This window comes from Daktulosphaira vitifoliae, unplaced genomic scaffold, assembly GCF_025091365.1.
Source record: "Daktulosphaira vitifoliae isolate Bord-2020 unplaced genomic scaffold, ASM2509136v1 Scaffold_5, whole genome shotgun sequence".
Lineage (NCBI taxonomy): Eukaryota > Metazoa > Arthropoda > Insecta > Hemiptera > Phylloxeridae > Daktulosphaira > Daktulosphaira vitifoliae.
The window spans coordinates 13,442,947-13,460,260 of NW_026099576.1; the positions used below are offsets into that span (position 1 = coordinate 13,442,947).

Here is a 17,314-nt window from a genome sequence, read left to right on the forward strand (position 1 = left end):
TTACTTCAAATTTTATGTTATTATAGGTAGTTTAATTTTAATGAATTGTGGTTTAAATTAAAAGATTGAAGATGGCGTAAATCAACCATGATTAAAGCTTAATGAGTTTTAGTATTCTCAATATTTTATATTCTTTAATCTTTTGTTAAAAATCTAAATATTTTTTCCACCGTCGAAATTCGTTAATTTTTAATTGTAACAAATTACATTTATAATTAAGTTTAAAGTCCTATAGTTTTTAATGAATTTGACCTATTAAAATTAGATGGCTGTAATTTAGTATTAAATATTTAAATAAATGTACGCCGAGTACTTAAAACTATTACAACTTGTATAGTGTACATTAAATTAAGTTAGTAGCCACATAGATTTTAACACTATTTATGTAAATGTATTAAATCATGTTTAAAGCGTTGTTTATATACAAGTAAACTGTAAAATGTATTGCCTTATGAAAGGTATTAGCTAAAATTACTTCAGAAGACCCTACCACAAGTACACCTACCACACACTTTTAGTTGGTCAGTTTTATCAAGAGTTAGCAAATGTAATTATTTCCATACTAGTCATTAATAACTACAGCTAAATTTGCCNCAAATGTAATTATTTCCATACTAGTCATTAATAACTACAGCTAAATTTGCCTAACCTTCATTTTCTCTAATCTTACTGTGTTTTTTAAGTGTGTTACAATGATTTTATATGCGAAATTTTAACGAATTGAATAATTATGAAAATTAGATACTGCTTCATAAAAGCTCTTGTAATTTGGTTCAAATTTTTAAATATATTATATGTATGTTTAAAATGATAATTAGAGAATTTTTAATAAATTTTGTATATTATATTGTGTTTGTAAACGCAGACAAAGAGCTTTTATTTATCAATATAACATCTAACTAGTTTGTTAGTCATTTATAAATGATTCTATTCTCTGAGAATGTTTAAACGTATCGTATAATAATAATTTTATTAAAATGTGGGAAACCGCTAATATTAATATTAACTCATTTATCCTTTGTGTAACAAATATATTAATATTCACGGAGGTATGGAAAGACAAATTATATACGTATTTTGGTTCGGTTGTGCGAGATTTATATTCGGTTGATAAATAGTTTAGAATTGTTTAATTTTATTTTGAAAAAATTGGTTTTTTAACTGTTTGACAAATACAAATCGGACTAATTTATTGAATCTTATTTATTTGGTGGCTAATGAGAATAGAATTGAGTACGTAATTTGAACGATCAACTTATCAATCATACTATCAACAGTTAATATAGAATATAAAATGATGAAATAAAAATATTAATTGTTTAAAATGCGATGGATTATTAAGTTAGTAAAGAAAACAAAAATCAGTTAAAATTATTATTTACTACGAATAAAAATCGATAGATAATATTTGATTACATACCGTTTTCAAAAAAAAAAAAAAAATGTTTGGAAACGATTAGTTTATTAAAATGCATAAAACTCATGAAATAGGTCTTAATAAAAAAAAAGTTGCTGTGTAAGTGATATGTATATATATTAAACGGGTTGATGTGAGGTTTAATTAAAATTTTTTGATTAAATAGGGGTTTGATGACTTAAAAAGGTCATGCGGCCATCATAGGTTGAGCTCATCGGGTGCATTATTCATTATATATAACCATTATGAATTTAAGTGAACGCTACTGAATTTAAGTTGTAAAACATATTTATAGATCAATGCTGATGCCAAGGGATGCTACACGGAAACCATAGACGCTGCATTGGATATTTTAAAAAGCTGTCTATCCCTTGTATTGTAATGAAAAAACTAAAAATCAATCAATGTTTTATCCTCACGATTAAAATTAAATTCAATTTTTTTAATTCTTATGCGATACATATTTTATTCAAGCATATTATATTTGTTTCAAACATACTTTATACTTAGGTAAATTCTTTTTAACTATACAGAGTACATATTTTTCTACTCTCTTTCATTCATACAAATATGCAATATATGTACATTTATTTAAAATATTTTATATTTAAGACAAAATGTAGTTTCATATCCTATAAAAAGCACTTTCTAGTTAAAACAAAATTTAGATTGAAATGCTAATGTCATACAAATGAGTTGTTCAGAAGCTAAGCCGATTAACTCAATATTTTTTTGAAATCTTTTTATTTCAAAAGTAATTACTTATTTATGCAATAAAAATTAATAACTTGTAGCTAATAATATTTTAAATTAAAATTATATTAAAAATATTAATTTAAAACATAAAAAAAAATTATTAAAATATGTGGATACGTATTTCAGGAACAATATTTCAATTATCAATGCTAACACATCAGTATGTGTTGATAAAGGTGAAGTTGTTCCTGAAATACTTATCAATGAGTTTTTAGTAATTTTTTTTATGTATTTTCGAGTCAAACATTTTTTAGTTTTAAATTAATAGTTTTCTTTTTAAATAATCATTTATTTAATCCAACCATACTATTATTACAAAAAAGTGGTGTGTGTTAATTGTGAAAATAGCGTTGTCCTGTGGAATTAGTCACTGCACACTTTAAAACTCTGTCAAGTGATATATTCGTTATTAATTTCCATAGTATTCAGAAAATTGGCCATATTCATCTTATTTTTTAATTGGAATATGGACTTATAGTGTTAAAAATATTTTTCATTAAGTGACATATGTCTCCTAATAATATAAATTATTTCAAAATTATTTTATGGCCATTAATATCAATACAACGATAAGACATCATTCGATAAGGAAAGTTTATAATAACAATGGGTAATTTGCTAATAATAGAATAACACAAATTTATATTTTTTATAACTATCGAATACGGGCACAATGTAATTCTTCAGAGACATGACGTTTGATGGGAAGTCAAAACTTTCTATTAAAGCGGCTAGAGTTGTAAACTAAACTCATTTAATTAATCTGAACTATAACTTACAAAACAACATCCAAAAAAAAAAAAAATTATTGCGAAATGTTAAAAAAAAGATTAGTGCGAACAAGAAAATAAACTTGAAGACATTTTTAGTAAGAATGATACAATAACAACAAAAAAAGTTTGAAAATTAACGATTACACAAATAGTGTTTATTAGATTTTTATTTACATAAAAACAATTTAAATATTTAAATTATAGAAACTAAATGTAGGCTTAAGATAATGTTGCGTTAATGTTTATTATAAAAATAACTTAAGTTATTAAAGTGTAATGTTTATGCAATTTGAGCTCATTGTATTACTTGGAAATGAGGCGTAAACAGAATGATTTTTTTAACGCTATCCACTCGATTTTTCCAAAAATTATAAAAACATTGAGAATACTTTTCTAAATATTTTTAGATTCATGTATTTCTTAATTTATCAATTATTTAGTAATTTTTATGTCCATTCCTTATTCATTATAAGTGTGTAAACTTATTTTTTTAATAGCAACATTTATACTTTAGTAGCGTATCTATAAAACAATCTAATTAAAAAACGACTGGTTGATAACAACTTTTGGCTCTTCACTTAAGAAGTTATCAAACAGTCTTTTTCTTAATTACATTATTATATTTAATATAAGCTACAAATTATGATTATATTTAAACAAAATTACTTAATTTATATAATAAATTTGCATCTCTATAAAGAGTAATGAATAGTTAGAAAAATAATCACAATTCTTTTAAGAGAAATCGAGTGGTTAAAGTAAAAAATATCACCTTAATTAACACATAATGTGATCTTTGCTCATAACATTAAGGTTTTTTATTTATTGAAATACTTTAAAACAATATGGAAGGTGAATTATTATTTATGACTAACAAAACACTATTTATTTTACTATTTTATTTTTTTTTCGGTAAAATTAATAAGACCCCATTAAACATTTTGGTCCATTTTCAATGTTATATATTATAATAAATGACTCTTAGCAGTTATAACTGCGAAAAGTATGTATGATGTATTTTTACTTTTGAACAAGCCCTAATGATCATTTTAATAAAATATAAATTATGATACAGTTCTAATAAGCGTGAAGCGAAAATTTAGCAAAATTTCTTATGATAAATCTAAACTTCGATGCTAAGGTTTTGAGAAAGTTTTAAATATAAAATATAAATAATTTTAATTTATTTTTCGCGCATCGGCTACTGAAGTTTATTTTGTTAGATAACTCGTGCATTCTACTCAAAGAAATAAATTAAAATGATCTCAACCTTTAGTGAAAAAACAAACATGAAATGTATTCAAAATTTTTTGTGCTTAAATATTACGCTAATGGAACGAACGAAAATTATTTTTAACATTTTATTTAATTTGCATGATAAGAATAAATAAAAATAATATTTATTTACAGTATATAGATTTTATATATGTATTAAATATAGGAACTATATATTATTATCCTGAAAAATATATACTGACTACGTGGGTGTTAACTCTTAAAATTTATTTTTATCTATTAGAAAATTATAATAAATATCCTCGCCCTTTATTAAGTATTATTGTATTATGATTAATACTGCACGGTGTTTAAAAAATCATGTTTATAGATTAAAAACACATATTTATATAATTTATATAACTATTACCTACTAAAGAGTCAATTGATATTTCCCGCTCGAATTATTTATGATAAAATAATTATTTACGTGCGATTTTTATAGTGGTAGTATTACTTTTGAAATGTATAATTCAAGAAAAAAGTACTTTTTATTTTAATAATTTTTTTTTTCATGTAGAATACTTTAAAATTATGTTTGATGACTGTTGATAAATTATGTTTATGTTGCCCCTGAGTTTTACCAGATGGGTGATCATGTAAATAACCTTGAATAATGTATAGGAAATTGATGATTTTATGTTCTAATTTCCTGTGTTGATTAATTTTATTATAATTATATATCCTTCCCTTACAACTCACTAACTTATAAGATTGAGTCACGTGACCCCGAAGTCAAGAGGCACTTGGTAAAATCCATAGTTTCACATACGACCATTTCCTTTGTTTATAAAATATACTTGATTGTTATGTATTAAAATTGCACAATACAAATTCTTATTTCAGTTACTATCATCCGAATAGATAATTATTTATTAATTCTATAGAAAACTATAAAAACTTATTTTTCATACTGTACAAGAATATAAAATACGTGTTTTTTAATAAAAGAGATGTTTGGGTTACTTAAATGATTTAACAATTCATTTAAGATAAAATTTTTGGAAATATAACATTTAAAAATGGAGAAATTTTATGTTAACAATACTAAAGAATTAAAATTGCTTATTAAGTATCTATTTTATTTTGCGGGCAAAATTACTGAATTATCGTGCCAAACATTTCTCTTTTAAACTTAGTTTTATGATAATAATACAAAACCGTTGAAAATGTAATTAATAGAAAAAGATATATTAAACAATAAATAGAAAAAAATGATTTTATTAGATGAACGCCTCACATTCAATTTTACTTAAGGTTTTTTTTATATAACTATAATTTTCATTTTTATTTAATAAATCCTATCATACTTAGGTTAAACACTTACTTGTTTCGTGTTCACAGTTATATTTATCCAGTACACATTTGTTGCCAAAGCTTAAGTTTATTTTATCACCATCAGATCCACAAATTGGTTTGTAATCAGTTTTGCAGACTGTGTTACATTTGTTAAACGGGGAAATTGTAGTTGGCGGGGAAATGGTAGTTGACGGGGAAATAGTAGTTGTCGAGGTAGACATCTTTAGTTTGTGATTAGTACCAACTTTTTTATCATTAGCTGGTGCCCCATTCACTAGCATAACAGCAGCTAAACCTTCGTGTTTCAAATCAAAAAGTCATGTTACTAAACTTTGTTAGAGAAACTTCAATAAGATGCGTAATCTATTTTATACTAATTAGATATTAAAATATCATTTGGTATAGCTTGCCAATAATTCAATAGTAGTAAAGTAAAACTATGATAACAGAATGTTCAAATTCTATTATTTTACTAGACATACTGTAGTTATTACTCTAAATTGCTTAATGATAAATAAATAGGTTGAAAATTTTAACATTATTTCATAAAAATATATAGATGAAATTCTTAATATACAAAATCTAGATAATATTATTTATATCTTACCGAATAGGAATAATTGTGTTAAAGATTTCATGATGGTGTTCTAGCAATGTTCAGTGTCAAGTAAGCGAATAATTTTGTAGTAGTTTGATAACCGGATGAAGGGTATTAGTTCTTATATAGACAATTCCCCTACTCATTTAAACATACTAAAATATCTTTACCTAAAGAGAATGATTCTATTGGAATTGAAAGTAGTGGTATACTGATCATTCTTTACGAATCCTTTAACGAAAATTGTGTGTGTTTTGAGAACTGTATAAAGCAGAAATAAATAACGTTTTATAACCTAGAATAACGAGAAATTTACCTACATTTCCAAAACGTTTAAAAATATTTACTCAAGAAAAATTTTAAAAGTCATGGAAAGGAATAAATTAAAAAATTGAGAATATATCTAACATAAAAGATAAAAACCTTATTTGTAATTTTGCAATCAACTTTCTGATCATAGCTATTTTAACAACATATGTTTTGAAAAATTGCTCGACATGACTTAATTAAATTTTTTGTGAAAACTAAGATACATAAAATTAATTATTGCTTAACAATATTAAAATGAGTACAAACTATTAATGAACTTGATATGTTCATTTCATGTTATGAAAATAGTCGGGTAAGTATATTGTTTGATAGTAAGTGGTGAAATTGATAAAGCATATGATAATAGAAAAATATAAATTTATAAAAAAAAAAAATGTAAATGTATGAAGTGAAAAATTCAAAACAGGTTGTTAGTATGCAAGAAGAGAATTAAGTGAAATGGAAAGAGAGGATCAGGTCGGTAGTTCTCAAAAGTGTTAAAACAAAAAAGAATAAAAAAAATATAAGTAAAGGAATAAAATACAATACTACAGAATCAGCATAAAAATACATACATATGACTATTATTTTTATTTCTTCCATAAATTACAATCGAGTTTCTATGTCAGTAAAATAAAAAAAAATGTTAAGCAATCATTATCATTTTTTTTTTTAATGTTACACTAAGAAAACAGAGGTTATGAATGACACTTTTAGAAAAATTAAATTAGGTGTACAACTGGATCACAAATTATTTGTTTGCTAGGTAATAAAAGTTTGAAAGATACATTAGAAAGATCTCTTAAATTGTATTTGTACACAGCAATTAAATAAAAACTTTTTACTTGATATTCTTGGAACTAAAAATGTTCATTCACACCCCTTGAAATCTAGGCAACTGATATTAGTTTTGATTTTGTAACTTAATATTTGACTGAACATAAAAAAGAATTGAAAACAAAAAAATTAATTTCTGAAGTAAATAACTCCCTTACATAAAAAAAAAATTATTTTATATACATTTATTCAATAAATGTTAAATGTAATGATACCATTTCAAAGATTCAACATTTAAATCAATAAGTCGTAATCTCATAAATAAAACGTTAGCTTTTAAGACAAAATCTAAAATGTTAGATAAAAAACACTCCTTTTTAAAGTTTAATAAGAGTAAATAATTGCAGTAACAATACAACTACTTGTGCTTAAATGTGTCTTTATTAAATTTCAGATTTTACCTAATACATAAGACTTTTTAATTCAAGATCAAACAAAGTATTGTGTATTTGAAAAAGTAAAATAAGAGTCACTGAGTGTCCTTGGAATTCTGCTAAGATAAACTGCGATTTTTAACAACGCAAATCGTGATATTAAAAACGTGGAGGAAGCCGAGTTAAACGATTTATATTGGAGTTATTGTTATCGTGTGTTGATATTTACCTTAGTAGGGTTCCAACATACAATAATAATTTAAACTAATACCAAGGCATTGTTGTTAAATTTATGTTGTATACAATGTAAAAAAGTTTTCTAATGGGAAAACTGTAGTATTACAATTTTACAAAATGTATGGGACAAGTAAAAAAACAAATTTAATTAAAACAAAACGTTCAGTTAGTGTACATTGTAAAAATAATCTATTAATTGTGTATTAATAACAGTTAGAATAAAAAAATACAAGTTTCTTTAATAAGGTCATGATATTTAATATAATCAAATTTGTTTAAACTCTTGTTTACATCTTTAGTTATACTGTAAGAATGCGTTGAGTTGTAGTCACACATTTACCAAAGTATCCCATTTCGGTTACTGAAAAATATGAAATAACCATTTTATCAAAAACAATTAAATTGTCAATAATTATATTAGAGTAATTAGTAAATTAGATGTGTTATTCTTAAGTAATAAATTATTTATTTATTCATTTTTTTAGACGCGTATTATTTTTTAAGATTTTATGATAAAATATTAAATAAATAAAATCATTGCCCATTAAATCGCATATAATTTTAGATTTTGATATCATTTTATAGAAACATTATGAATTGTGTTGTTATATAAAATATAATTACTAATTTTGTAGTTTTTAAATATTTTTAACGACTTAATAACGAAAAATAATATTAATTGGGTTTTTATTTGCAGTTTGCATCTAAAATTTACTTAATCTAAATGAATTCACTTTCCTCTTATAAGTTTATTAAAATACGATAAACTAATATAAATATATTAACTATGCTCCAAAAAAATTTTTTTTTGTACTTGTATAATTTAACGAAAAATATGTACTAGAAATAAAGTTATCTTTATTTATATAAAGTTTATAATTATTATAACTTTATAATATAATATAATTGGTTTAATCATATTTGGTTTTGCAGTTATGTAAAATATCTAACTTATACATGGTTAGGGATTAAAATATTTTTAAAGTAATTTTACTTTATAAAGTAATTAAATCCAACCAAAACTATAGTGAATATATAGTAAAAATTTATCACTTGAGTATGTATTCAGCGTTGATAATGGTAACATTATTTTATTATCGCGGATACGTATTCGCGATTTTTTAGTATTTTTTTTTAGTGGCTTTTTAAGTTAAATTTTTTAGTTTTAAATTAATATTTTTAATACGGACTAACCACCCGTCCCGGAGTATCAATGGTTTATAAACCTCCTCTTTTGGGGGAGGCCGCTATGGCCCTTAATGAGCATATAAATAGTTAAAATGAAAAAAATGTTTAATACAGATTTAATTTTAAATAAATACTATAACGAATAGTTTTACTGAAACCTAATCTACCAATGTTATAAACTATGTTTTTGTTGTTTTATAAAGATTAAAAGTGAATTCAGAATACAAACCAAAATTATTGTAATTTCTATTTGGTGATTTAATGTAATTATTTGGTTTGAAAGCATATAATAAGTACAATGGAAAAACGGCAATAGTCCATTTTTGTAAATATATTAAGAAATCAAAAACAATGTAATACATATCTATAGTTTTATATAGTTTCTTAAAACTTAATTTATAATATAATTCTTTGAAATTGTATTTATTATTAACTGATATTATTTTAAATCAATTACTATTTAAAAATTATTATCCTTACCAATTCCACATTCCTTCATGCAATTTAAATAATTTCTATTTTGGTAAGTGATATCATCAGTTCCACATACAGGATCGTATTGAAATGTTACCCTTTTTCTGCATCTTAAATTACATGCGTTACGTTGTGAAAAAGCAAATGAATTATTTGTTGTTAATTGGTTTCCATTTTGAACATTGTTTAATTGTCCTTGATTATTTTGGTTATTATTACCCCAATAAAGATTTTTTTTGTTATTCTCAAAATCTAGTCCATTTTGATTATGATTGTTATAGTTTAACCAGTGATTATTCGATTGTTCATTATTTCCTAGGTTAGTTTGATAGTTATTTGAATGGGGTCGAATATTTTGTTGGGTGTTATGAATGTTGAACCATTGGCTACTTTGTTCATTTATAATAATTTTTCCATTATTGGGCCTCTGATAGTTTGGCCTATCCCCAAAACTTAATTCATGATTAATATTATAGAGCCAAAGACGGCTGGGTCTATATTGTAAACTTGGTCCAAAGCTTGTTTTATAAATTCCTTCTTCGTTAAAATTATTAAGATGTGTTTGTCGTTTAATTATTGATTGTTCTTCGTTTTGCTTACTCGAACTAAACGAGAATTTATTACCTAAATTAATTTCTTCATGTAGAACTTCTGAAGTTAATTTATGTTCAACAAAAGCCCCATTACTGGTATAAGAAATTATAATACTGAAACATACTTTATATAAAGATAAGTCAGGTTATAACTGAAAAAGTAATCAGATTCATATGAAATGTTGTTTCGTTTTGATAAATCTCATTCTACAACAATTTTTGCTCATCACTTCAAGGTTTGGAAAGAACTATAAACATATGCGTAGGATGGAGAGTCAAGGAGCTTAGCCCTATAGAAATTTATTAAATTTATGCATTGTTATATAAAAATTATATTTTGGAGGAAAAAAAAATTGCTAATCATTCAGACAATATTGTTTAGAGATATGATACCTAACCTATCTATTCAGTATGTTCTAGAACCTAATTTGGGAGTAGCTCGTGAGCTCCCTCCAACATTGAAATTTGAACTAAAAATTATTGTATTAAATGTTAAGATACATAAAAGTTTCTTTAGACTATGATAAATATCAATTTTATTGCAATTTTTTTCTAAGAGTAATTTTTAAGTGTAAATTTTGAAAATTAAATAGGAAATTTTTACTATAGTTCATAAACATAAATTAAATTTTATTCAGCAAATTTTTATGAAAAAATAATTACTTGAATCAAAAAATTAGGGATAGTATGCTTAATAAATTACAATGCATAATAAATCTAACATGAACATTTTTTGGTGACGTTTTTACCCCCCTTAAACCTACTTAAGAAATGTGGTAACATCATAATTAGTAGATTGATATATTTTTTGCTTGTAATTATATCTTCGATAAAGAAAAGTGTATTTTATTGAATGAAATTTAAAAAAAAGAGATCTTTTATGTTCTTAATTGATATAAAATATAATATAATTTTTCTATAAAAAAAACATATGTATATATATAAGTTACAGATTATTTTACTTAAAATTATCAAGTAAATATTTAGTATGATAATGAAATATGAAAAATTAAAATATTAATTGTAAAATCAATAAATATATTATGTATAATAATATACGTACCGGTTGACAAAATCATAATTGAAAATTATGAACTGTATTATCTCGTGGACTGATTTGTCATCATTGCAGTATACTTAATATTTATTAAAATGTTATCGAGCAAAAATAAAACATCATTGAAACGCGTTTATGGGAAAGTCCATTGCAATTTAACGAAGAGCAAGAAATTAGATCACTTTTGTAGGATATTGATAAATTTATCATAACAAAAGAGTAATTATGGTTTCCAGTATATTTTCTTTTACTGTAGAATTTTCTTTTACACAACAATGCAAAATTATTTTGAGGCTTGTCTATACAATCAATCTATATTACGTGACTGTTTTTTTAATTATTGGATAATGTTAGAGTTTGTTATCTATTCTACTAACTTTTAGTTAAATGCTGAAATCAACAATGTTTGTCTTATAATGTAATCTGTTATAGATAAAACAAAAAAACAAATTTATATTTTTTGTTTGTCTATAATAAAAATAATCACTTGTGACTAATAATATATAAAATTAAAATTATATTAAAAATATTATTATTTTTAAATTAACTTATCATTATTTTGAATAGTATAACCAGATAATTTTTGAACTAAGTGAATATTATTTTTAACTGAAAAGCAATAGAATTTTTGACTAGATCAAAATACCCTTACTAAGTGTTTAGCCAAATTGTAAGTTAAAAACCGACATAATAAGTCTTATATTATTTCCTGACTTATGAATTTTTGGTAAATCGTATAGTTTAGTTATTTGAGGGTTTTAATTATAAAAAATATGATATGATAAATTAAAGCTTATGCTATTTACTATAAGTTAAAAAAAAATTGTCTCAACACCATGTAAATGGCCCCGAAGTAAACAAAAAATGTTATTTTAGTGTTTTTATTAATTCAATTTAATGTTTTTAACCGTCATTCTAAAATGATAAAGTTTCAAATTTTAATAATTATTTTGTGCGCTAGAAGACGGAAATGTTTGATTTGCCTTTCATAAATGTAAGAGCTTTTTTGATATAATAAATTAATCATATAATTAACTATCTTAGATAACTTCAAAGAAATGCTAAAATCTAAGTTGTAAATTTAATAAAAGGTAAACAAATAAAAAATAAATCTATTTTAATATAGTTAATTTATTAAACAATAAAAAAAGTTCATTAAAATAATTTTTGAAATAATAAAATATAAACATTGACAAATTTATTATATAATAACAAAAAGTTCTATTTAATTTAATGAAAAAAATTATTTTGGTTATGGTCTGTTTGCACAAGTACCAGCGTGGGTTTGTTGAGTAGCTGCAAAAAAAAAAAAATTCGAATTAGTTAAACATATTCTGAACATATTTTGAATTCGTTAAAGTAATGTATATATTTTTGAGGTAATATTAGTACATTCACGTGTTCCTATGATTTATATAATTTGGATCACACGAATAAAGGGTAATTTATTAAAAAAATAATTTAAAAAATAAAGTTTAAATAATAATCATGCGACTATAAATATAAAAGCTAGATATAGTTTGAATCAATTTATATTTTATACGAGTAATAATTTATAATTCGTGAAAAATATTTTTTAGCAATTATAAAAATGGAGGCGAGCAAATTTTGAACCTTTTATTTTTAATAAGCCACTTAATATTTAAATATTTTTATGTAGAGAGGACTTTGAATGATTTAATTCAAAGTTCTCTTTAGAATAAAGTTTAAAAAATACATTTACTGTTTTTAGTTTAAGAAGTCTCTAGTGAATGAAAATTAATTAATTTTTTATTTTAAATACACATTTTATATTACCATTTTATACTTTGTTTAGTAGTTAATCCAGTTATCAGACAAATTTAGAACTTGTTTAACATTAAATTTCAATAGTTATTTATTTATTTCACGAAAACTGTAATTTAGATATACAACTAACAATTACAATTAATAGTTTTATTTTATTTTTAACGATATCAAATTTAAAATAAACTGATTTAAAATTATGTCTAAAAGCTAATGAGTTCCTAAAAGATAATTAAATTATTTCTTGTATATTAATTATTAATATACAAACTTAAAATTTTTAACTTTTGGTAATAAAGTGTATTGACACAAATTGTGAGTAACAAATGCTATTAGGTTAGTGTGAAAAGTAAACATTTGAAGTAATACAGACAGTTATATTTTATGTGCTAGTGATTTGTATCTGGATCACTAACATAAACGTTAAAAAATCATTTATTAGCTTCGATGCGAATAAGGTTTTAATTTTATCATGATGTGTATATTTCTTTTTGTTTCTGTCACTACACTTTCTCAGCTCTTACTAAACCAATTTTTCTCAACAATACAACAAAAGATCACAAATCGTATCTAGTTGAAGATATTACCCTCAACATTTTCCCTCGTTCCCCGTAAATAGTGAAAATCCCCAAAAATTACGAATTTTGAAATCGTTAAATTTCGACATTTTTTAAACTTTTTTTTTTTTTAATTGTCATAACATATTGAAAAATGAACGAATAAAAATAATTCTTTTTGATATTAAAACCATAGATATTTCTCTTTCATTTGATATAATTTTTTTGAAAATATGACCCTTTATCTGCTTACAGGAGGGATTCAAAATAGCAACTTCTACATAAAAATTTTAATTTTTCAACTTAAGTTGAAATGTTCCGGAAATACTCCAAGCTTCAACACATATACTAAAATAAAGCTAATATTATGAACTATAAGTTGAAAAAAAATTTTGGCCCGAAGATAAATAGTCGCCGTAGATAAATTACATGCAATTTTGATGTTAAAATTTACGATTTCATTTTTTATTTTTTCAACTTTAAATAATTATAACTATTTGAAAATACAATTATTATAATCAATACAAATATTTTATGTTTACTTCTTTCATTTGATATACATTTTTGAAAATCAGACTTTTGACATGACCACAGGGGGATTTAAAAATAACAATTTTTACAAACAAGTTAAACTTTTTTACTTAATCTTTGAAAAATTTTCAGAAATATTGACACTTTTATTTAATATTATATTAAAGCCCATGTAACATACTATACTATACTATGAAAAAAAAAAAATTCCAGATATAGTTAACATGGTCATCATATTCAGAAATGTGCTATTTTTGTGTTAAAATTCGTGGTATTGTATTTTAATTTATTTTAATATACCTTATAATGGGGTACACTGATTTTCATGAATATTATATAAAACTAATTGACATGTAATATAAAGTTAAATTTATTTCAGTTTTTTTTTTTGAGTCAAAAAAATTAATTTTAACATTTGAATTAGCTTAAATTGCCAATTTTATCAAAAAACGAATACGACGAACGTTTGCCGATTCAGTAAAAATCATTGCCTGTGACATTGATTTTTTTGCAATTTTTCCTTAATTATTTTTGAGTTAAAATTTTGCTTTTGAATAATCTACCAATTTCTTAAAATTAAACACCATCTATAGATTTGTATCGAAGCGTTTTTTTTTGATAGTGATTTTAATCACTGTCAGATATCATCAATACTAATCCCAACTATGCCGCGACCCCATTGTTTTTACCGATTTTAGATAGTATATTACCATACATTGTAAAAGGTACATAAAGTTTTGACTGTTTTTAAATTTTATTTTAATCATGAATAATAATGAAACTGACTACAAAAGAGATTAGAATTACTATATCTATTAACTTCAAGTTATAGATTTATTACAACGTATACATATAAAAACTAGTTGTCGATTGAATAAGTCATATACTTGTAATTTCGCAGTAAGTATGTTACTAGTTATTTTCTAATTTCCCATGATTTATTATTGGAAATTATTTAAAGTAAAATAAATTGATAATATAATTAATTAAACATTATCAAAATTGGTATAAATTTATAATGTTTATGATAAGTGATATTTTGTTGCAAAAAGTTGTTGAAGATAAATGCGAAAGGAAAAAAAAATGATATAATATTTAGAAAAACTAAAAATAATATTTTTTCAACTGACATATCAATTAATAANAAAATTATATAATATTTAGAAAAACTGAAAATAATATTTTTTCAACTGATATATCAATTAATAATCACTTTTATTATATATTTTTGAAATTATAACTTACGAATTCCACAATCTCTCATGCACTCCAAGAATCTTGCATTTTGATACACCAAATTGTCAGAGCCACAGACTGGATTGTATTCATATGTCACTCTTGTTCTACAATTTGTTGTACATGAATTGCGAAGAGATTCACTTACAGAACTGTTCGAATCTTGTTGGTTAGAACTGTCAGTTGCTGTTTCGCTCTGATTTCCGCCTCCAAAAGATTGATTATCCGGATTATTCCAATCTGTTCCCTGATTCTCGTTACCATTATTTGACCACTGATTATTTGGTCTGCTACCAAAACCCTGTCCATTGTTACCTGTATTCGACCATTGATTACTTGGTCTGTTTCCTAAACCTTGACCATTGTTACCAGTATTCGACCACTGATTATTTGGTCTGTTGCCAACACCCTGTCCATTATTGCCAGTGTTTGGCCATTGATTGTTTGGTCTATTTCCAAAACTTTGTCCAATAGTAGATCCTTGATTTTGTGCGAATTGATTATTGTTATTACTGTTCCAATTAGTATCAAGTCCACTAAATTCGTCGTAGTTGTTGTTGGTTGATTGAGGTCTATTTGGACGTTGATTAAGTTGCCTAGGTGGTCTTAAAAAAGAGTTTCCCTGAAATCCATCTGTAGTATTTATTAGGAATATACTGAAACATACTAAAAAAAACCAGCTAAGATTTATATGTATAATATAAGAGTAAAAAAAATATTAATACTTCCCCTACTACGTTTCAGGATAACATTTAGGTTTTATTTTCATCAAATTTTCGATAAAAAATTTTCAGTTAAAAATAATATCAAGGCTTGTGATACATATCTAGTTTATGTACCCTAGAATATAACAGCAGCTTTTTTTTTCACAAAATTTCAAGTATTATTATAAAACTTAATTGATCATCCGACTATAAATTATAAGTATAAAAACTTGTTCAAAAGAATTATTGTAGAATTTAACTTAAAATTTTAATAAACAATAATATGAATAATATTTTTAGTAATATGCTAAGGTAAATCGCTATTGAAATAATTAATGTAATTATTAATTTTACATGATAAAAATACAATAATTAAGATAAAAACAAGGAAAAAATATTACTACATTTAACTAATTCGATAACAGGCAAAGTCCATGGAAATTTTTCTATTGGCCTTGAAGTTTCTGTTTCAGAAATAATATAATAACTAATGTCAATTTAAAATTAAGGAAATCTAAGTGTATTGATAAATAAAGTGTGATAGCGTATAAGTATATATAATTCGATGTAATACAATTGTTTATGAATTTAATAATTTTATATACAAATATAAATATTTTATAGTATTCTTGCACTATATAAAATTTAAAATGTTCATTACAAAAATGTTCATCACTGGGTGATTTTGTTTAATGTTGCAATAACTTAACACACTACAAACCACTTTTTGTATGAATTTGGTCTTTTTGATTATAGTGTAATTTTGAAAGAAATATACCCCCATTTTTTTTGTATATGATCTTTTCATAAAAATGTAAAAATTAGAATTTAATTTTTTTCTTTAAAATTATAGTAAATATCAAGTTATTAGTAAAAAAAAATTATTTCTAAGGATAAATTTCAGGGGTGANTATTAGTAAAAAAAAATTATTTCTAAGGATAAATTTCAGGGGTGACTTTTGAAACTTGAGCAGGAACCTACAATTATTTATTTACTATTAAATAAAAATAGTAAAATAGTCTAAGTAAAATTTTGATTGGTCGATTGTCAGTTTTGTATTATTATTTTCGAGTGATATTAACTTTTGTTATAAACGTTGAAGAATTTTTATCTGTGCGTTATGATAAAAATAGAATGACACTTAACATTACTCCGCTTCTCAATTTTACTAAAACTTAAAATGCTAATATCTCAAAAAGTAAGCTATATCAATTTATAAAAATCACACTGTATACTTTTAATGTGAAATAATCTAAAAAGCAACAAAATATATTAATGATGAAAATTTTAATTTTCATATACAATTTTTAAAA

At 23.6% G+C, this 17,314-nt stretch overlaps 1 protein-coding gene across 1 annotated transcript in view; it reads right to left on the minus strand.

The window, feature by feature from the left end:
• Positions 1 to 16,011, minus strand: part of LOC126908192 (bifunctional endo-1,4-beta-xylanase XylA-like) — a gene marked incomplete at its 5' end in the record, with an annotated part of 256,907 nt that extends 240,896 nt beyond the window's left edge. Inside the window, 5 exons of the mRNA XM_050690104.1 lie at positions 5,549 to 5,815; positions 6,128 to 6,379; positions 7,666 to 8,236; positions 9,544 to 10,254; positions 15,306 to 16,011. Of these exons, the coding sequence (XP_050546061.1) occupies positions 8,175 to 8,236; positions 9,544 to 10,254; positions 15,306 to 16,011 (1,479 nt within the window). The remainder of the gene's footprint in view (positions 1 to 5,548; positions 5,816 to 6,127; positions 6,380 to 7,665; positions 8,237 to 9,543; positions 10,255 to 15,305) is intronic.
• Positions 16,012 to 17,314: the final 1,303 nt, after the last annotated feature.